Source organism: Stigmatopora argus, chromosome 3 (genome assembly GCF_051989625.1).
Source record: "Stigmatopora argus isolate UIUO_Sarg chromosome 3, RoL_Sarg_1.0, whole genome shotgun sequence".
Taxonomy (NCBI): domain Eukaryota; kingdom Metazoa; phylum Chordata; class Actinopteri; order Syngnathiformes; family Syngnathidae; genus Stigmatopora; species Stigmatopora argus.
In genome coordinates this window covers 4,400,468-4,422,945 of record NC_135389.1, presented here as the reverse complement: position 1 = coordinate 4,422,945, position 22,478 = coordinate 4,400,468, and the positions used below count along the sequence as shown (strand labels likewise).

The following is a 22,478-nucleotide window of genomic DNA, read 5'->3' as shown; positions in this document are numbered from 1 at the left end:
AAAGGGGCAGCAGGAGAAGCTTCTTTCTGCGAGACGTTTTCAGCGCACAAGGAACATGGCGACCGCCGTTTCTCTTCTTGTACAAATATGCTTCTGTAGAAGGACATGACACTGTCAAGACGATTGCCAAATTCAGTTGCTCCGACCATGTTGCCATTAATCTCTTGGAGCTGTTGTTGCAAACTGCGTGCCATATTGAAGATCTCCTGCAGATGTCTCATCATGTCAGCTTTGTGGACGAATATAAAGCGTAAATCCCTTATAATGCTGGTTAATTTTTTTATACATAGTGATTACCACCCACTCACTGTCCGTGGAAAAGGACATTGAGGCCGTCTTCCAAATGTTCACTTCTTTATCTCCTGCAGATATCTCATCATGTCAGCTTCATGGAAATATATAAAGCGTAAATCCCTTATAATGCTGGTTAATTTTTTTATACATAGTGGTTACCACTCGCTGACTGGCCTTGGAAAAGGACATTGAGGCCGTCTTCCAAATGTTCACTTCTTTCTTGGTAGATTCATTTATGCCGCAATGGCATGCTACGCCTTTAGCATAGCAACGTCAATTTTCCTGACAATGTCATAATGTCTGGTTCTTTCTTGGGCTCATTGATACTTAGGAGGCATTTTCAAGGATGATTCAAAATCCAAACAAAGCTGGAATAGGTTCAGCGTAGTGTTTCTCCACAGGTAATGTGCGCGATTTGAGATGTAACCCGAAGAAACCATGAAATAGCAAGACGTCGTCCTTCTGTGTCTTTTATATTATTCAGGCATTCTTCTTCTATGGTGAAATGTTGCTTTTTCTTCAGCGCTGATTTCCACCCAATTCAGCGCTTTGTCTTCCACCATATTTTTATCCCATCTTCCGCTTGCGAGTTTCAGAGTGAATTTTGACATTTTTATGAACTCTTTTTATACTTATTATAAAAAACCGCGATGTACAGAAGCCGCGAATGTTGAAGCCGTGAAGTGGTGAAGGATAACAAAGCTCTAAATTGCCCCTTGGTATGGGTATGAGTGTGCATGGGTGTCCGTCTCCTTGTGCTCTGCGATTGGCTGGTCACAGATTCAGGGTGACCCCCGCTTCTGGCCTGGATACAGCTGGGATTGGCTCCAGCACCCCACCGTGACCCTAATGAGGACAAAGCGGTTCAGAAAATGAGATGAGACTATATATATATATACATATATATATATATATATATATATATATATATATATATATATATATATATATATATATATACATATATACAGTAATCCCTCAAATATCGTGGATATTGTAGAACAGACATGGCCTCGATAATCAAAAAACTGTGAAGTAGTATTATTACTACCTTACTACATGCTTTCGAGCCTATATAAATCAACAGTACAACACAAGTAAAATTATCAAGATGCGTATTTATCAAATATTACAGTTATAAGCATATGAAAAGACTAATGTATTAATCGAAAAATAATGTACCGTAATTTCTCACATATACACTGTACTTGTAGCTAAAAAAATGATGACTGAATCAAGGGTACGGATTATTTGCGCACAAATTAGACTTGACATGCCTGAAACTGCAAAGTAATACGAACAAAATGCCATAATGCAAGATAATGCGGCCGCTACGGTCATTTATTTCCAAGTAGAGAAAAGATAAACAGATAAAACGCTGAACCAAATTTATCTTGACGTCTATCAATGAAATTCAAGAAGAAGAAAAAATGTATCTTAACGCGAAACCTCCAGAAGTTCTTTGACAACACCGCTATTGTTGGACGAGTGATGGATGGGAATGACCTAGAGTACAGGGGAGTCATCACAGCCTTTGTTGACTGGTGTAGGCAAAACCACCTCTACATCAACGCCAGTAAGACAAAGGAAACAGTGATCGAATTTCGGAGGAAAAAATATTGTTCTATGGGGAAAATATACGTCCAAACAAAAAATACTTGGATACTTTTTTCCCACATTTAAAAGAAGTAAAGTCAAACTCACCACCCAGTGTTAAATTCCACATGTGCGTCAAAAAAAGCAACCACAGCTGCTGAAGCAACCCTCCACCCACTCACTCTGGATCTGATAAGTCCTTCTTGTTTCTGGTGATGGACCACTTTGATGAACTCAGGTCCATGTTGAGCATTCATCTCATCTACAAAACTTTGAAGGTGCTCTTTGAGTTCCACTGGGGAAAAAAGTCATGCTATTTCAGTGAAGCTAATAAAAATTATAAAGACTCAATTTCTATGACTAAAACCTTAACAATGATCGGTTGTAACATTACACGTGGCTATAGCAAGGAGAAAACAAATACATAAAGAAATTGTCATCATTGTTGTTGACATCGCAATGCCCTCTTTGTAGTGACATATTTTGGTTGGACTGCTAGGCTTCGGGTCCCATTTGTGACTGTTTAGTGAAATAAACATGTCATCTGTTCAGCCATTTAAATTTGAACCCGAGTGAAACATTAACAAGCAGAACAGCATCAATAATGTTTCACAAATCGAGCAGAAAAATTAAGAATAGGAAAGACAGGATGAGACAAGAGTGTGTCAAAATAGGTAGTGTATGTGCAACATTCGTGTTAGAATTATAATGGGAAGGGAGAATGTGTTGGTCTTCAAGAACTCCTGTTTTTGTTTTCAGGTTTTTATGGTAAGCTATTGCGTGATTAACCGTATTTTAATATCAATCTAAAGATTGGTATGTGTCATGTGCTTTACAGATAATAAGGATATACTGTGAAACACAACAGTAATAATAATTTTAACAATAATTTTTGTAGATATCCCACATCATATTTAAACTGCAGTTTACCTCACCTGAGACATCTTACAGGCTGGCCTCGCCAACCTCCATGTCTGGGAGAATGCGGCCTTTACTAATCATAACCAGGTCACCAATGGGTAGCTACCATAGTCATGGAAAAACGCTGTCCAGAGTTATGATCATCCTGTCAGTCAGCTAGAAGCAACTACATAGCTTTAGTGGTCCAGCTGTGTTGGTGCAAGTGTAGTGCACTTTGCTTGCTACTAGAGGCAACATGTTTGGTAAGTCAGGTTATGTTAGCTCAACCACAACTATTAGCAATTACCTCCTCTGAACAGCTAACTAAAGAGGTAACCTTGCATGTTAAGCACTTGAATGGTGGTGGGAGTTTGACCCAAAGGCACGGAAGCAGGCCGAGACGACAGAATGGGGTGCACTAAAGAATTCTGTAATTCTAATTAATTCTGTAACACAAACTTCACAAAAAGGAAACAAGCAAAAGCAGAGTAACTAAACTTGGCGGGACCTGAGGAGCATTGGACTCGAACAGTGGTTCTTAACCTTGTTGGAGCTACCGAACCCCAGTTTCATAAGCGCACTCACCGAACCCTACTTTAGTGTAAAATAAAATATATACATATTAAAATTCAAGATATATAAATTCCTCGCAGTACTGATTGGCCAAGCAATGTCACATGATCATCTACAGCCAGTGAAAGTCAAGCGGGGCATGTAATCGTAGTGGCGGGCCGTCAGGGCCTCAAGGCCTTCTCTGCTGGCCTAAGAAATATCTGAATCATATTATATTTTGTCCATCAATACTTATTATTCCAAATGGTCTGTTAGCTTCCTTTCATTGCTTTCGCCCCTGGTTGCACTGCTTCAAGATGTGTTTTCATATTGAAGCATTTAACCAATCACATTTCAGCCATTATTTGTTGCCAGATCAGATCTGCCTCAAAGCCTTCAAAATCAGTTCTGCGGGGTCTGCTGCATTTAACAAGACTGTTGCTTTTAACCAATCAGATTTCGAATTGGCAACCCCACAATGATTTTTCATAGGCATTGGCATTTTGCTGGCTGGGATACGTCATTGCTTTCACCAACTATGATTGGCTAGTAGGGGGGCCAAAGCAGCCAGAGATCGCAAACTCCACCCACAATGGCCGACAGAAGCAAAAACAAATGGATTCTGTTGCAGATTCGCTCACAAAGCTATTTTCCAGACAGACTTTTCCAGAAAAATAATGGACATCATTAAGAAAGGGCGGTCAACTCCGAAGCTAGCAAGCCTGTTACAGCCGGGAAAATGGTGTGTGCGGCACTTTCAGTGTGCTAACTTAGCTCCACAAGCAAATAGTATATTGTTGTGTTGATTTAAAGCCATTTTCAAAACGGACTATGCCAGAAATATGACAGGACAGGCTCGACTTTCATCATTAGCTTCGATGGCAATAGGAAAGAAGGAAGACAGAAAGGAGGATGGATATTGTGTACAGTTAAAAAGGATTTTTGGTGAGTAAAATATGGCTATATTCCTACATAATATTTCAATCGTGGGCCCGGTTCTGATATCTGAAAAGCTCCAGTGATTGTATTTATGCTCCAGTGTTTGTATTTAATCACTAAATGCTGCTAGGATGTGGATTTTATCCCAGTTTAATTTTTGCCATTTCGCCATTGACGTCCATCGCTGTCTTTCCCCGAGGAAATCACCCCCCTGCGCTGGTTGTAATGTCTCAAAAGCTCCAGTATTTGTATTCAGTCAATAAATGCTGCTAGGAAGTGGATTTGACCTAATTTTAGTGCATTTTTTGTCATTTCACGTATGGACGTATCGACATTCATCGCTGTCTTTTTACCGGGGAAATGATACTCCAGGCCTGATTCTGATGTCTAAAAAGCTCCAGTATTTGTATTTAATCAATAGATGCTGTTTTCGGCTGGATTTTACCCCATTTTCGGGCAATGTTTGCCCGTATGCCATTGACGTTCATCGCTGTCTTTTCCCGGGAAAATCGCCCCCCTGGCCTGGTTTTAATGTGTGAAAAGCTCCAGTATTTGTATTTAATCATGAAATGCTGATAGGAAGTGGATTTTACCCCATTTTTGTGCATTGATTTATTGATTATTTTTTATGTGTCGCAGCTCTAGCTGCAGTAGAGGTTTTATAGCCATAAAATAGTTTTTGAGGGTTGGATTGATACGTTGAAGGCGCTACGAGAAAATGCACCGACCACCACTGTGTACTCGTGAATAGACGAATAGTCCACTGAACCTCTGAGACTGACTCATTGAACCCAGGGGTTAAGAAAGACTAGACTAGAAGTATATAACCAGACACGAAAAAACATGGGCAGACGATTTGACAAAGGGCTGACAAAGAGTTTAAATAGACACATAGGAATTGACGAGACAATCAGAAACAGATGGGTGTCACGAGAGGCATCGACTAGGACAGACACCAGGGGTGGGAATCGACAGGTCAAATCAATGGGTAATCACAAGGACAAGTCATGAAGGGAAACAGCCAAGTTTATACAATAACCCAAACTAAAGTCCCACTGAACCTATACCTAACAATGCATCTGTTATTTCACCACTTTTTAATTTGTCTTTTGGCCTTTGTTTCCCAATATTAGGGTTTTGTTTTGGACAAGAATTTTTATTTCTGTGGATCCCTATTGCATATTGTGCAGAGGTAACTTGCATGTTCACAACATCCATTCATTCATTCATTTTCCTGAACTGCTTATAATCGGTGGACAGCCAATCGCACGGCACACGGAGAAGAACCATTCACGATCACACTCATACCTGGGGGCATTTCGTGTTCAACCAGCCTACTCTGTATGTTTATGGGATGTGGGAGGAAACTGGAGTACCTGAAGAAAACCCACGCAAACCCCTGAAAAATAAAAATCTGAAATTTGCCTATGCTGGCTCATAAATAAAATTGCCTAAAACTAAAATAATTACAAACAAGTACCGTATGCAGAATATATGTGAATTTTTTCATAGTTTAGCGAGGCCAAATACTCAAATGCAACTTTTATTTTCCTCTATGACCAATGTTGTGTTTTTTTAGGCTGTAGTTATTTGAAAAATTGTTATGCTAACTGACACTTATTTACCCTGTTCTTCTCAATTTTATCATTGTTACTTCAATGTCTGTTTCTTTCTTGGTTTCTGATGACATAAAAGATTTCCCTACCAAAAATGTTATTCATACTCCAGTGTGACTATATATATATATATATATATATATATATATATTCTTTTTCATTGTGTATTCACTGGCTGGGCCGCCTCGTGGTGTAGAGGTTCACTCGCCTGACTTTGGTGTGGGCAGACATGGGCTTGATTTCCGCTGGTCGCGGTATGATTGGCAGTGCGGAAGGTCGTTTGTCTCTCGGTGTGCCCTACAACTGACTGGCGACCAGATGAATGAATGAATGAATTCACTGGGTGGTGCGACTTATTCTCAGGTGCAACTTATCACCCGAAATCGATAATGAATATGATGTTAGCAGTCTTAAGCAATGTTCCCTCTAATTTGTTGTTTGTCTGGGCAGAAAGACAACCTCCCTGAGGACACTGAGTACCGGTGTAAGCAACGTCATCATTGCTCGCTATGGGCACACACCCGTATCACACCTGCCATAAGCAGGCGTATGTATACTACACATAAATGATTTAGTAATAATAAAATGTAATGATTAATATCTATATATCTATATATCTATATAATATATATGAATGGGCGGCCCGGCGGATGAGTGGTTCTCGCGTCGGCCTCACAGCAAAAAAAAAAAAAGGGATTTTATTTTGTGCGCTCCATAGGATTTGCTGTGCGCAGAGAAGACGAGAGTAGTGCGTAATTGCGCACGCGCGCAACTTAGAGGGAACATTGGTCTTAAGTCAAGATAAAAAGCAGGGAGAAATCTTAATCATCCTTACTATTGGTGCTGTGGTCGTCCACTAGTATTATTTCCTTGAGTATATGTGATGGAGTTCTCTGGATTGCAGTGTTCACAGAGCGTAGCAACACAGACAAGGCCTCATTGACAAAGATGAAGATGATACTCAGTTCAGGAAGGTCAGAAGAATACCACATGTTCTTACATCTGAGACATAAAAGCGAGGAATTAGACTATAACACACCGCTATAAGAGTAGATACCACCCATTAAGGCAGCTGTCAGCGATGTGACTTACTGACCCGTCAGGGCGAAAATCCGGGATTGGCCGCGTGATGGAGAGCCTGTCACTGAGGTAGCTGTTATAACCAAAATACCGAAACTTTTTGATGGCAACCTTTCGACTCCCTGGGCCCAGGTGGTGACCCCAGTGATCAAACATTGAGGAGCTGGGATCTGTGGCTAATGAAGATGAAACATCTTCACCTTCCTTCTTGGGTTTATCTGTGGGGATAAGAAAGTACATGATTTCGCATTTCAATGCTCCAGTTTTCTCTCCCTCTACTCCTCAAGCTCCATCACTATTGGATTGTATTTGGTTCTGGGACAATTGTGTCTCCTGTGCAACCAGAAGATGAATAATACAATTCTGAATCCTGCTGCATTCAAATTATGATGTTAAGTGACAGTAAGCCAATGTTTTTGTTGTGTACATTTGCAGGGTGGCTTCATACGTGAGTTATATTAACTGATCACTTGTTTTGCTGTTAAGATTTGAAGAGCTTTAGTATATAAAATCATTGCATACTGCTTTATTACTAAAGATGGGGTAGCTGCTGTTGTCGTCATGGCAACAGTTGAGCACTGCAAGCGAAAACATTTTATGTGGGTTGAAGTTGATTTGCTTTCAAGCACCACATGCAGTTCCTCTGATGTAACAACAACAGTGACATCAATACCACTATTACTTGAATCCCCTCGCCTGCAGAGACAACGTTTCCTTCCTCCACTGTTCAAGCAGCTACTTCAAGTGAGGGTGGCTTTATTTGTGAGTTTGAGTATGATTGTGGGCCAGTTATTCGAAACATTTTGCCACAAAAAACAGTTGCAACAGGTAACAAAATCCCCATTTTATGAACAAAGTTTACACAAACGATAAAAAATATTTGACTTATTTACCAGAAGGGACCCTCAACAGTTTGATTCACATAAAAGCAGACAAATACACACTTAGTTCGGGTCAAAAAAAGCTACTGACAATACCAACAAATATAATAATAGATAATATCCCATATTCCAAAAACATGCATGTATGTAGGCTGGTTGAATTTTTTTTTTTAATTCATTTTCTGAACCGCTTCATCCTCACTAGGGTCGAGGGACATCCTGAATCGGTGGCCAGCCGATGGTAGGGCACGAGGAGATGGACAACCATTCATGCTCACACTCATACTTAGGGGCAATTGACAGTGCCCAATCAGCCTGTCCAATCAGCCTGTCCAATCTGTGGCTAGGGCTTTGAGGCTGAGGGCGAAGACCCTCTTGGCAAGATCTTTGAGGTCGAGGGCGGAAACCCTCTCGGCGAGGACATTGAGGCTGATCACGGAGACCCTCTTGGCGAGGACTTTGAGGCCGAGGGTAGAGACCCCCTCAGCGATGGCAAGGACTTTGAGGCCGAGGGCGGAGACCCTCTCGACGAGGACTTTGATTCCGAGGGCGGAGACCCTCTCGGCGACAACAAGGTGCAGGGCTGAGACCCTCTCGGCGATGGCGACAATGGCGACAACGAGGCAAAGGGCGGCGACCCCCTCGGGTGAGTTGCTCCGCCACTTCGACACAGGAAGTCCACAAGGTGGGGATCTTCTGCTGAGGTTAAATATGCATAATCACTCTTTCAATATGATCCACACAGTCCCTCAATAGTCTGGAGCTGGTCATCTTCCTTGCCTAGATTCTCCTAAAATGTCCTACCACCCAATCAGCAGCAGCGGAGAGGCCGGTGGGGGGATGAAGAACACAACTCTCCCATTGCATCCCGTGTTCATGACAGCGGAGGCACGGCTGAACGGCTCCAAAGACGTCTAGGACTAGCACAAAAAAACCAAGCCACACGGAGTGTGGAGTCGAGTCGCAAAAAAAACAACAAAGCAAAAAGCACAAAGTACAAAGCAAAGTATAGGGGGAAGCAATAAGAAATACTAAAATGCAATGAAAAAAGATAGAAAAGCAGCAAAAACACAAAACCAGCAACACCAAAAAAAAACGTGTTAGCGTGTCGGCCTCACAGTGGGGACCTGGGTCGGTCCACCTGTGTGGATTTTGCCTGCGTGGGTTTTCTCTGGGTACTCCGCTTTCCTACCACATTCCAAAAACATCCATTGTAGGCTGGTTGAACAGTCTAAATTGCCCCGAGCTATGAGTGTGAGCATGAATGTTTGTCCGTCTCCTCGTGCTCTGCGATTGACTGGCCACCAATTCAGGGTGTCCCCCGCCTTGTGGCCGAAGTCAACAGGGATAAGATCCTGCCTTTCCTTTGCGGCTACTTAGTTCTAGTGAGAAAAAAGCTTGGAACAATCTTTTTCTGTGACTGCCAATGAAACTCAGATCAATCTGAGTAAATGTCAATTTTACACAAATTTTTAACATAGTCCATCACATAACATCATGTCCTCCCTTACTTAAAATACACACCAGTGTCAGTTGCTGTTTGGATATTTTAAAATATGCAACAAAAAATGAATGACTTTTACTCCTCTGAACAAAACATTTGCATTTGTAGAAATATTTTTTGGCTCTGACAAGATAATGCGCTTAACCTCTGTGGGAATGATCTAAAGCATAAGAGAGAATGAAAACAGTGCACTAGAAAACATGTTTGTTTCAACAAGCTTATGAAAAATGAAAGAAACGGGAGAAGTAGATCAATCTGGACAGGACCAAAGGAGATAAAATTAGATGGCAAGTGGAGTTTGTTTCATTAAATTCAACCACACAAAGCAGACGAGTCTGATGAAATAGTAACCCTATGCCAACTGAGGTTCATAGTTTAAGGAGGTTAGCGCTGTTACATAATCCCGATGGACAGTGTCATAGCAGACAGAATCAAGGGGAAAAAACAAGCCAGAAGATTTAGGATGTTATCTGAAAGGTGCAGACATGCTTGGTAAATTATAGCCCATTGAGACTGCAAAGCCACATAAGCAGAAAGAAAGAGTATCACAGGGTGTGAGCACAGATAAACAATTTGGTGCAACCACCATCTTTGTGAGCTTGTTCACCTAAGAGAAGGGCAGATGCCTTACCCTAAACTAATTCAATTACTATTTAGCTTTTGTAAATGTGTAAGATCAAGAGAGCACCGATCCTAAATCATCAATAATCATTATTTTGCACGAGTTCCATAGAAAATGGGTTTCGGTGAGAGAGTAACTGCTGAAACCCAGACAGATTCATGACAATATAGCATCATCTTATTTAACATTAACTTGACTGTTTTTCAAAGCAAGAAAAAATATCCTTTTACTGAGGGTCTGGAAATTTTAAAAGTTTCTGTAAGGTCAAATTATTCATTCATTAATTTTCTGAACATCTTATCCTCACAAAATAAAATAACGCATAAGGAAATGCATTTACTTTTGGGGGGATTTCGTAACTCGGATCCTTTTCGTATCTCGAGTCAATCATTTGCATATAAAAAAATTGTAACCTGAAATTTTCGTACCTAGAGGCATTCGTAAGTAGAGGTATGACTGTACTGTAGAGGTTTGACTGTACTGTACTTTGGCTGCTCCGGCGACTAATACTTAAGTACGATTTGTCGTTGAGGCCACCGAAATGCTATGATGTTTTTTAGGCTGTGGTTATCTGAAAGACTGTTATATTAACTCCTCATAAATGGAGTATGTGTAGACAGGGTCCAGTCCTTTAAATTCCTGGGGGTCCACGTCACGGATAAGCTCTCCTGGTCTACAAACACCACAGCAGTAGTGAAGAAGGCCCAGAAATGACTCCATTTCCTCAGGGTACTCAGGAGGAACAACTTGGACACTAAGCTTCTGATAACCTTCTATAGCGCCACTGTGGAGAGCATCCTGGCATACTGCATCACAGTGTGGTACGCTGGAAGCACGGCAGCAGACAAAAAGGCCATGCAGAGAGTGATTAACACTGCCCAGAAGATCGTCGACTGCTCTCTGCCCTCACTGGAAGACATTGCCAGCCCTTGTTACCTCAGCAGAGCCAGGAACATTGTCGGGGACCCATACGACCCTGGTCACAACCTGTTCCAGCTGCTTCCCTCTGGCAGACGCTACAGTTCTCACAAAGTACGGACAAATAGCCTTAAGGACAGTTTTTTCCCACAGCCATCAGGACTCTGAATTGCAGTAGCACAACACACAATCCCCTCTGTGTAACAACTTCGGGGTGAGGAAACATGAAGGACGTTGGGGGGCGATCTGCCTCCTGCTGGCTGACTGAAGCACGACACAATCCCTTCTGTGTAATAACTGGCTAACTGAAGGTAAGTGAGGAGACAGTGAGAGGTAAGTGATCCGCTTGGGGGGTGATGCGATGTATCCATCACGGCAGAATGCCAACGAGTCTGAAATTATCACTTATTTGGGCCTTTTGCCGGGAAAGCGCACCTTATGGAGAAGCACTACCAATTTCGTCATACGCAGCTGAGTATGATGACAATTAGGCTTTTGTCGAGTCAATGATGATGACAAAGCATATATCCGATTATTATTATTATTGTAAAAACGTATGCCAGAAATAAGACAGGACAGGCTCGACTTTCAGCATACAAAGAAGGAGGAAAGATTTCGGGGGGACTTTAGCCACGGCAACGCACACGTAACCGAACAAACACATTTAAATTAACTTGGACTAATATATACAGACACACTCAAACATACGTTTAATGTAACTTTACACAAAACTGAATTCTATTTTTTTTTTTACCTTCATTCTCCGGGTTAGCTGTTTGCCATGCCTCCACCCTCACGTTCGCTATCAATGGGCTGTTTACTGTTGTATTTCCTTCAAAATATTCCGAAAATGATGCACACAAATGTCCTCACAATAGGATAACGCACGACCACTTGCCAATGAGAAGTAGTCTTGAATGAGCGATCGCGGGAGCTAACAGGCTAAGGAAGGAAAAACAGGAAATGCAACAGCTCAGCCTACCCACGTATTGATTGTCGGTAATGAAGTTTTATTCTGAGAAAGGGTGCCATTGGCTATTGGTGTTGTGTGCACGAGTATACTTCATTACCCAGAAAGCCCTCTTTTTGCTCGCGCATGCGCGTTGTGCGTTTTCTGGTCCATGTGTAGGAGAAACTCGTGTAAAGAAATCATTCAGTGCTCGTAGATATCTGTTGTACACGAAAGAGACACAACAAAAAAGACAGTGTGCTACATTGATAAACAGCCTCTCATGTCATGGCCACCTGGCTTTCTCGCATCTCGAAATTTTTCTCGTATCTAGAGCTAATTATTTGCTTGAAATTTTCCTCGTATCTGGAGCATCTCGTAGGTAGAGCTGCTCGTATGTAGAGGTACCACTGTATATAAAATATCATAAGAAGCAGAGAGCCGGGAGCCGCATGTTTGGCACCCCTGGCATATGAGTTGTGTAGATATTCGCTCTCTGGGCGTATGTTGCCCTCCTGTCTGTATTTTCCAGCTTCAGACACGCTTTCAAAATGTATGGATCTTTGTTGGTCCTAAAATAGTGTTTTTTTTTAAACAAGATTCAATTGATGAGTAAGTGTGGAAAAAATATGACAATAGTCATAGTTAACAGGAGGCACTCCAGGGGGGCTGTTCATCCTCTACCTCCTAGAAGGAGAAACTGGTTTGTTCCAGTTAAAGGTCACTGCATGAGTGGATGAGGAAACACTGGCTGACCTCACTGGCAGATTACATGAGTTCAGAGGGTTCCTGGCATTTCATTCAAATTTATGGATATAGCACACCACACATTTCTGCAAAACTTCACGTCTACTAAAATATTTTCTTTTCTCCCTCTGAATTGTCATCTATGCCCAGCCTGCTGATTACATTTTTCAATACACCCTGGCACAAATTTCTACTCTTATCACATTTTCCACCAAACCTTACCAGTGTGGTATAAAAAAATTGAGAAAATACAACAAACTGTTTCACAATTTTATTATTGCATTTAATTTTGATGAACATAGCTGATCAATGATAATGATAAGATTTATATATGGGTTGTCCCAATTATTTGAGTGCCAGGTACATTTTAATGACAATTCATCTTATTTTGAAAGTTAAAAAGACTTTATCCACGGCGACGCACTCGTAACCGAAAAAACTAATTTAAATTAATTTGGATTAATATATACAGACACACTCAAACATACGTTTAATGTAACTTTACACAAAACTGAATTCTAATTTTGTTTTAATCTTTTTTACCTTTGTTCTACGGGTTGACTCCACCCGGACGTTCAGTCTTCAAAACGTACGCATCAAGAGTTGTTTGTTTTTGCCTTCCCTTCAAAATGTTTCAAAAATGACGCGCACAAATGTCATCACAATACGCTAACGCGCGAGCACTTGCCAGCTTGTCAGGGTGCCTCTTTTCTACAAAATCCGAAAACTCTTGCCACTTCGTTGTAACTTTCCTGGGTGATAATGGAGGCAAATGTCTTGATAAATTCCACCGCGGCTTTCGAATTGGAACTTGCTGCTTCCGCGTGTCTGATTACCGAGTGTATTCCAGATCTTTTTTTAAATTTTTCGAACCAGCCATGACTCGCTTTAAAGGGTTCTGAAGGTGTTGAAGACTCCCCCTTTTCAGATCCTTTCGTTGTCATCAAATCCATGTAAATTCCGCTGGCTTTTTCACATTTAGTTGACTCGGTCACACTATCTCCTGCTAACTGTTTATCTTTTATCCACAATAAAAGAAGGCTCTCTATCTCGTCATGAATGTCACTGCGCCGGCGGAAAAGCAAGCTAGGTAACACGTACACCACTCTCATATTTTTCAATTATTTTGCGCTTAATGTTGATTGTCAATGTTCGCCTTTTCTTTGCACAACTCTGCAACTCTGTTCACTTTGTATGTATTATTATGCATTGACTAATGGGGGAAAATGCAAAGCTCCGCCCCGTGCTTGTAGATATATTTTATACACTAAAGAGATGCCATGGCCACCTGGCTTTCTCGCATCTCAAAAATGTTCTCGTATCTAGGGCAAATCATTTGATCGAAATTTTCATCGTAGCTTGAGCATCTCGTAGGTAGAGCTGCTCGTATGTCGAGGTACCACTGTATCACAAACATTGATTAAAAAAGTTTGTGTACCGCGCAAAATGGCATGTCTTCATGCGACATGGAAAGTAGCATTTTTGTTTTGTTTTGTTATGATGCATTGTAATCTTTCTTTTTAATATTGGTCCATTAAGGCGGCCCGGTGGCGCGAGTGGTTAGCACATCGATCTCACAGCTCTGTGAGCCTGGGTTCAAATCCAGGTCATGTCCATCTGTGTGGAGTTTGCATGTTTCTTCTGCATACTCTGATTTCCTCCCACATTCCAAAAAACATGCATGGTAGGCTGATTGGGCACTCTAAATTGGCCCTTGTTATGGGTGTGAGAGTGCATGGTTGTCCGTCTCCCTGTGCCCTGCGTTCGGCTGGCCACCGATTCAGGGTGTCCCCCGCCTCTGGCCGGGAGTCAGCTGGGATAAGCTCCAGCACCCCCCGTGACCCTAATGAGGATAAAGTCGTTCAGAAATTGAGATGAGAACAAAATACCAGTACCTGATATGTACAGTCATACCTCTACTTATGAATGCCTCTAGGTACGAAATTTTGAGGTTACAATTTTTTTTTAAATGCAAATGAGTGACTCGAGATACGAAAAAGATCCAAGTTAAGAAATTCCCCCAAAAAGTAAAGGCATTTCCCTATCTGTTATTTTATTTTGAAAATATTGTTGCAAATGCATTGATTCTCACTTTAGAGACATCGCTACCATCTACTGGGCTCTCATTTCATCGCTCTCATTCTATCTCATATAATGACAATAAAAGCATTCAATTCAATTCAATTGGCTGTCTCACAACACCCACTATCCATGTTTCAAGATTCTCTCTTTCATAACTGTCCAGCTCAGCTAAATGCCTCCTTATTAATAATTGCAATTCCCCTTATTAAGCGATTAAAAACTGTACAAATGCAGCGCGACACATATTTTCATACACACACACACACACACACACACATACACACACACACACATACACACACACACACACACACACATATGAGGCAAACGTAAAAGTCTAAAATGTAAGTAGTACTACAAAGTGGGCTCCTTTCGCAGGGCACACCTTCACAGGGATTTTTGGCCACAATATACATTTTAAGACATTAATAAATAATTTTCTCATAATTTTCTGTCATTTTTGTGTGTTTTTCACATCTTTCATACACGATTGGGATACTTTGAATAATTTTAAAGGGTTTAGTTCAGGGTTGGGCAAACTTTTCGGCCCGGGGGCCACATTGACTTTAAAAATTTGACAGGCGGGCCGGGTCAGCACAAGATACGATACATATAAAAACTGCATCCGTTAACAATACATATGAAACATAAACAGAAAAAAAGGACTGAAGTATGAACATACTCATCACTCATATGGGATTTATGGGGTGCTTTCTTGGTTTTCATCAGACTAAAGGTCTGTTCACACATGTGCAGCCAAATAACACCAGAATCCTCTGTGCTATCTTCTGGATGTTTGGAAATTTGGCTGCACTTAATGAAGCCTAAAACTCAGAGACTTTCAGGGAGTTGAACTTGTCACATTGGAGATCAATCAGTTCCAACTCCCACTCCTGTGGAACCGTTTCCGGGTCTTGTGAGAAAGGACATGACACAAGCTGTCAATTTTTCCAAAATCACAAAACCGACGGCAGAATTGCTCATGCAGGTCATCCAATGATTTCCTGTATTTTGACTGCATACAAATAAAAAAAATAAACAAATAAACAAATAAAAATTACATTTTTTTATAAGAATTTGGACTACGTCGGCGGGCCGTATTAAAAGGTCTAACGGGCCGTATATGGCCCGCGGGCCGTAGTTTGCCCATGCCTGGTTTAGTTGGTAGTTGCGTGAGGACCGTGGAACGAATTAGAGAATTTACATGTAAAGTACACCTACTTATTAATTGATTATTTTATCACTTGTTTAGCATATTTCTTCTAAAAGATTTTACTGTTTTGTTTTTGAAAAAAAGTATTTTTATCTGCACTGTCAAATTTTTATGCTTAGAAATTCATTCCTCTTTCACAGCAAGGGTTGCGCGGGTTTCTGGAGCCTAAACCAGCTGACTTCGGGTGAAAGACAGACTACATCCTAGACTGGTCTCCAATCAGCCGTAAGGCACGCAGAGAGACAAACGAGCATCATCTGCACTCACAATTATTGCGACACCAGCGGGAATCAAGCCCGCACCGAAGTCAAGAGGGTGAACCTCTAAACCACGAGGCAGCCACACTAATAAATTGTTATTATTGTTAGTATTCAGAAATGTACTAAAATAGGTTACCATTTTATCTTGAAAAAGTATATTTTTTTTATACTGCCAAATTTTTATGCTCATAAATTATTATTATTTTGGCAGAGGCCTGACCAGATTAATGGCATTGCCCATCAGTTTTTAGCTATGGATGAGATCAACGAACAAAGAAACTCACTGCGCAAGGCACTAATGTACTTATGTTTCCGAATAACTTGCCCACCGATCTAAGATGTTAAATTATAATTATGACATTCAGAAAGCAACAATATCACGTCAAGCCTTAGTCACCTCTAAATTAACCAACCAATCCCAAATGAAACACAAGCCCCTCTGAGAGAAAACAGTTATCCTGTCCCAGCAAGACTACATAATATACATGTGCAGTGTTTATTCACTGTCCTGTCCATCCTCTCTTCCTGCTAACATAATACTGAAGTCATCTGTGTCTGCACTCCCATAGGTCAACACATTATCAGAATGATTTAATATCACCGCAACGGCCCCAACCCTCATTTTCAGTGCGTTGTAGGAGACGAAGCACTCAAGGGTGATGATAAAAATGCTTTTAATTGCTGTTTTAACAGAGGTGTTATAGAATGCTTTAAATCAATCATTTGATTATTCTTTGTTCAGCTATTAATTCAATATATGTACACTATGTATAGTAAATCTAAGAACAAAATTAGCTTCATGAGATAGGTTAGGGTTAGATGATAGTTAAAGTACCTGTCATGATTTGCTTAGGGTGCGCTGCGAAGTAGAACCCAGGAGGTGAGAAGCAGGCAGAAAACGGCGAGGAAAGTTGTGGTGCACAAGTTATGGAATTTTAATACAAAAGTACTCATACAAAACAATAAACACTGGGACCACATCTGGACACCAGAGGCGAAACGCACACAATCACCCGGACAGCACACACAGGAAAAAACACCCACACATCCACCCAAAAACCCCAACAAAACGTGATTGTACCAATCTACATAGATGGCCTTTAAAATGGCGGTCTTAAATTGGAATTATAATTTTAAATTTTATTCGATTAGTTTAATTTGCCTGGTGGACGAGTGGTTAGCACATCAGCCTCACAGTTCACAGATTGAGGGGTTAATCCCAGGTTCGGACCATCCTGTGTGGAGTTTGCATGTTCTCCGCAGGCTATTATGGGTTTTCTCTGGGTACTCCAGTTTCCTCCCACATTCCAAAATCATGCAGGCTAGGCTGGTTGAACACTCTAAATTTCCCCCAGGTATGGCTGTAAGCGTGTATGGCTGTCTGTATCCTTGTGCCCTGCGATTGACTGGCCAACAATTCAGGGTGTCATCCGCCTGGTCCTCATAGTTGGGTGGGATAGGCTCCAGCACCACCATGACCCTTGTGTGGATAAGTGGTAAGGAAAATTAATTGAATATGCTTCAAAATCCCTTTTCATGATAGTTTTGTGTTACGGTTCGCTCGGTTGTGGAACGTGGTTGGACCAAATGCAGGGAAGCAGGCCTATGTCCGATTATTATTATTATTATTAATGGGTGAGTTTCCAAAGTCTTCAATGCCTGTCTTGAACTCAGACGACAGGTCAAGAAAGTTATATTTAACCCATTTAATAATGATCTTCATAATACAAATCATGTCGTATGGTCAAAAAACTGAGGCTATCAGAAGGCTGCTTCATCTGACTGGAGAAACGGGCTACATTTCTCAATACAGTGGTACCTCGATATACGAGTGCCCCGACATACGCGCAATTTGAGATACGAGTAAAATTTCGGGCAAATATTTATCTTGAGATACAAGACAAATTTTGATTTACGAGCATACAGCGGACGCGACAGGCTGCTCATAAGAACATCATCATCACTGTCTTTCTGGTCGCAACTCCCTCGTGTAATGTCTCTACGAGCACTGGGCAGAGCGTTGCATTTTTGTGTGTGTTTTTTTTCCCGTTAGACAGTGCGAATGGCGGACCGATCGCTAATATGAGAGGAGTATATACTACTTCTCATTGGCAAGTGGTTGTGTGTTATCCTATTGTGAGTACATTTGTGTGCATCATTTTTGAAGGAAATACAAAAGCAAACAACCCTAGATATGTTGCATCTGAAAGTCAGGGTGGAGGTGGGGCAAATAGAGCCAGCCCGGGAGAAGAAAGGTATCAAAATTTAAAACAAAATTAGAATTAAGTTTAGTGTAAGGTTAAATTAAACTTATTTTTGAGTGTCTGGATCGTAACTCAAGTTATTTTTAAAAAAATTATGTTATGTTACGAGCACGTTGCCGTGTAAAAAGTCCCCGTCCTCCTTCTCCCCCCCCTCTCTCTGTCCGCCTCTCCCCTCCGTGAAATCCGTCTAATTTTAGTAATATTGAACACATTTTAGTACTATTAAACCACTAGTTATTTGTTACTTTGTTAATAAATGGCGAATTAGAACAAATACAAATGTTTTTCCAATCCAATATCCTGTGCGGTGTCTCTCCACTTGTGAGTATTATATTTAATTTTTTTTCCATTTATGATTTTATTAACCATTTCAAGAATTGTGATTGCTTACTTGAGAAAAGGCATATGTTTACATTTCTTAAACTTTGTAAACGAAGGCTGTCAGCTAATCTCTGGCGGTATTAGCCGAGGACATTGCGCTGCCTCAAGCAATGTTCCTTCACCAGTCTACACAGAGTTGCTTCTATGTCACCCTGTCTCTTCCAACTCGTTTACACACTTGCACAAGCACAGTTCCCCCAACACCAGCCACACACAGACACACAAAATCAGACCGGATTAAGGGAGCAATGACCCTCAGTTTGCTGATATTCCCTGCTGTCACTCATGCAGCAAGTTAAAGAGAATTAGAGAGGACAAGGACAAGTGAAAAGGTTCAATGGTGTTTGGTAAGAGCACAAATGTGAGTAGGTTTTGGGCATTGAGTGTCCAACCAAGCTATGAAGGAACTATTTTCTACGGCTGAGGTTTGGACTACATACAGCCAAAAAATAAAATAAAATATGCCACTTACAGAGGTTGAAAGAGGAATGAACAGCAATGTCTAGTTAGCAGTCACCTTGTCATTGTTTATTACTTTGGTGGTTGAAGCTGCTCTTTAAGAAACCCCTCTAAGAACACAAAGATGCAAAGAGAATTTCCCTTGTAAATTGAATTGCACTTTCGAAAAGAATATTCTTATACAGGCAATCGTCGACTTACAGGCACATTCTGTTCCGACAGACCAGCAACGCGATCTAGTCGTATGTCGATCCATGTTGTGGCTACTGTGCTGTATGACAAGTTTTACATGCTGTATCATCTTCGAGCTATTTTGTTTCTTGTTAATCTTTTTATCCATTAATTTTTCGACTATACTTTGAACTCTTTTTTTAGCTATTGTATTACACCGTACAGTCGTATTTCTACTTACGAAATTAATTGGTTCCAGAACTTTTTCGGAACTTGAATTTTTCGTAAGTAGAGCAGTACTTGTGTCCAATTTTATATGAAAGATGTGAGAAACAGAAAAAAATAGAGAAAGTTATAATAAAATTATTTAACAAGCCATTAAAATGAATAATAAACATGCAGATTCTATTCATGTTGAAGTGCAGGTGCACAAAAGTGAGGAAGCTAATGTTGGGCAACAGAGACAGAGCACACGAACATATGAACACACGCCTAATAAAAAGTGCACTTCGTGGAGAAGCACCTTCAATTTCGTCATACGCAGCTGGGTATGATGACAATTAGGTTTTTGTCTAGTCAATGATGACGACAAGCCTAAGTCTGATTTTATTTATTTATTTATTTAATATACTTAAAATTAAGAATTAAATTGAACTTTTAATCTATTTCATTAACCTTTTAGGATTTCTTTGGCATATAATTTTTCACCCATTTTACTGTTGGCCACTGGTTCTTACCCGTTTGGCTTTAAGCTCCCCTTCGGCAGTGCTTATTGATTGACATTTTTAGAAACAACAATCTAGAGACCATTTTCTTTGACAACTTATAATAATGTTTTTAAAATGTACAAGACAAACGTCGTCAAAGTAGGCGATCGCATGACTCATTAACACTTTTTCAATTTGATTTTTAAAAATATATTCTTCTGCCGCTTCGTTGCCTCCACTTGATGCCTCACACCTAAGTGGATCCAAGTCCTTTTCTTAAAATTTTCAAACCCGACACACGAGGCTAAAGGGTATGCTTGGTGTTTTGAAGAACCGTCACCCCAACCCTCCATCATTCATTCATTTTCTGAATCGCTTTATCCTCACAATGGGTGTGGGGGGGTGCTGGAGCCTACCCCAACTGACTTCGGGCAAAAGGCAGGGGACACCATGGATTGGTGGCTAGCCATTCACAGGACACGAGCAGGTGGACAAGCATTCACGCTCACACTCATACCAAGGGTAATTTAGAGTGTCTAATCAGCATACCATGCAGGTTTTTGGAATGCGGGAGCAAAGCGGAGTACCCACAGAGTCCCGGGGGGAACATGCAAACTCTACACAGGTGGACTGACCTGGATTCAAACCCAGGAACCACGAACTGTGAAACAGGAAATATATTGATGTTTTGGGGGATTTCATGACTTGGATCTTGTTTTCATATCTTGGGACACTCATATGCATATCAAAAGGTTTAGTAACCCTAAAATTTTCGTACCAAGAGGCATTCGTAAGTAGAGGTGCGACTGTATTTTTTTTTCGTTTTCGGTATAAGAAGACAAAAAAATTGGGATTTCTTTTGGTCGCCAGCTGTGCGCTTCCGGCAGTGAAACCAACTGCCGTAGGTAACACTCACACTGCACTGTCATGAATCCTGCTTTATGACGTTTGCGGTCGTAAAGTTGAAGAGACGTAACTTGGATAGGTCGTAGGCAATGTTTCCTCTAAGTTCGCAAATGCGCACTGGTCATACACTCTCAGTGCACAAGAAAACCTATCCAGCGCAGTGAACGCATTGCAAATATATTAGTATATAACTTCTTTCTGTATCATTTTACTGTGTAATTCATTGAGTGGCAGGTGTCCAGCCAATCATTGGATACGATGCAATCACGCTAAACAGCCAATTATGGCATTGACAGTACTTGCGCATGAGGCTTAAGCTAACTCAGCTAACATGAATGTGCTACGTCGACTTCCCAAACCAGCGTTAAAGAAGAACTGTGCATCTTTTAAGTTGAAATGGCTGTCGGAGTATATGCAAACAGAAGAACAAGCGTTGAAACTGGGGGACATCTTTTGTTTTTCGAGGGAAAAAGGTCTGTCCTGCAAAACATGCAACAAAGGTAAAGTTGTGAGGGAGTTTTCCGATGGAAAAATATGGACTAAATGGAAGCGAGAGTACCTCAAGGACAAACGTAAAAAATAAGGTAAGTCAGATTTGCACAAATTCTAGAGTCATTTATTGAGATGTGTTATGTATGGATATCAATAATTAAATGTTATGGCTAGATCATTTATGGGTAGTAAAAATACACCTGCTAATGGTGGTCAGTGTGCTCAGGTAGGTTGTCTGTATGCCCTGATATTTGAAAAAATTGAGGGAACATTGGTTGTAAGTCATCGACTGCCTGTATCATATATTGGTGTGACAAAATAGAAAGAAGACAAAAAATGTCTGAACTCAATGACTGGTATTGTAATGCGATACACAACTCAGAGTTGCATCTCATTGTTTCGGGGTTGTATATCGTAATACTGCACATTAGTATTATAAAATTATTAATACATTATAAAAGTATACAAATTTGTATGCAATTGTATGCATCCAAAAAAGAGACAAAAGATAAGAACATTATTTATTAGTCCATGCAAATGAATAAGTGCAATAAATGCAAAAACAACAGCCAGTGGGAGGCCAACGAGGTGTTGGGAGATAGCCAATGGGAAAACAACTCTACCACAGCAATTTATACAAAAACAATTTAAAAAAAAATAATTAACAAGGAAAATATAAAAATATACGATTACTTTGATGCACCACTTGCAAACAGGTTTATCAACATTTATTGGCTTTCCATCCTCATTCCACTTATAAGCAAAAATAAAATTCCATGCAGTGCTTTTGCTTTTTTCATGTTATGTTTACATTTGCAACGTTGCAACAGAACAAGCTATGCTTAACTATTATTTGTAAAGCCTACACTTGATTGAACAATAAAAATTGTCCATAGGTATGAGTGTGAGCGTGAATCTTTGCTTGTCTCACTGTGCACCTTTTGA

The 22,478-nt window shown here is 40.6% G+C and overlaps 1 protein-coding gene across 1 annotated transcript in view; it reads right to left on the bottom strand.

Annotated features, from left to right (window-relative positions):
* Nucleotides 1-22,478, bottom strand: part of LOC144071216 (polypeptide N-acetylgalactosaminyltransferase 18-like) — a 77,281-nt gene that overhangs the window by 38,017 nt on the left and 16,786 nt on the right. The window contains exons 2-4 of the mRNA XM_077596117.1: nucleotides 6,994-7,195; nucleotides 6,733-6,899; nucleotides 1,999-2,185 (exon numbers count right to left, since the gene is read on the bottom strand). Of these exons, the coding sequence (XP_077452243.1) occupies nucleotides 1,999-2,185; nucleotides 6,733-6,899; nucleotides 6,994-7,195 (556 nt within the window). The remainder of the gene's footprint in view (nucleotides 1-1,998; nucleotides 2,186-6,732; nucleotides 6,900-6,993; nucleotides 7,196-22,478) is intronic.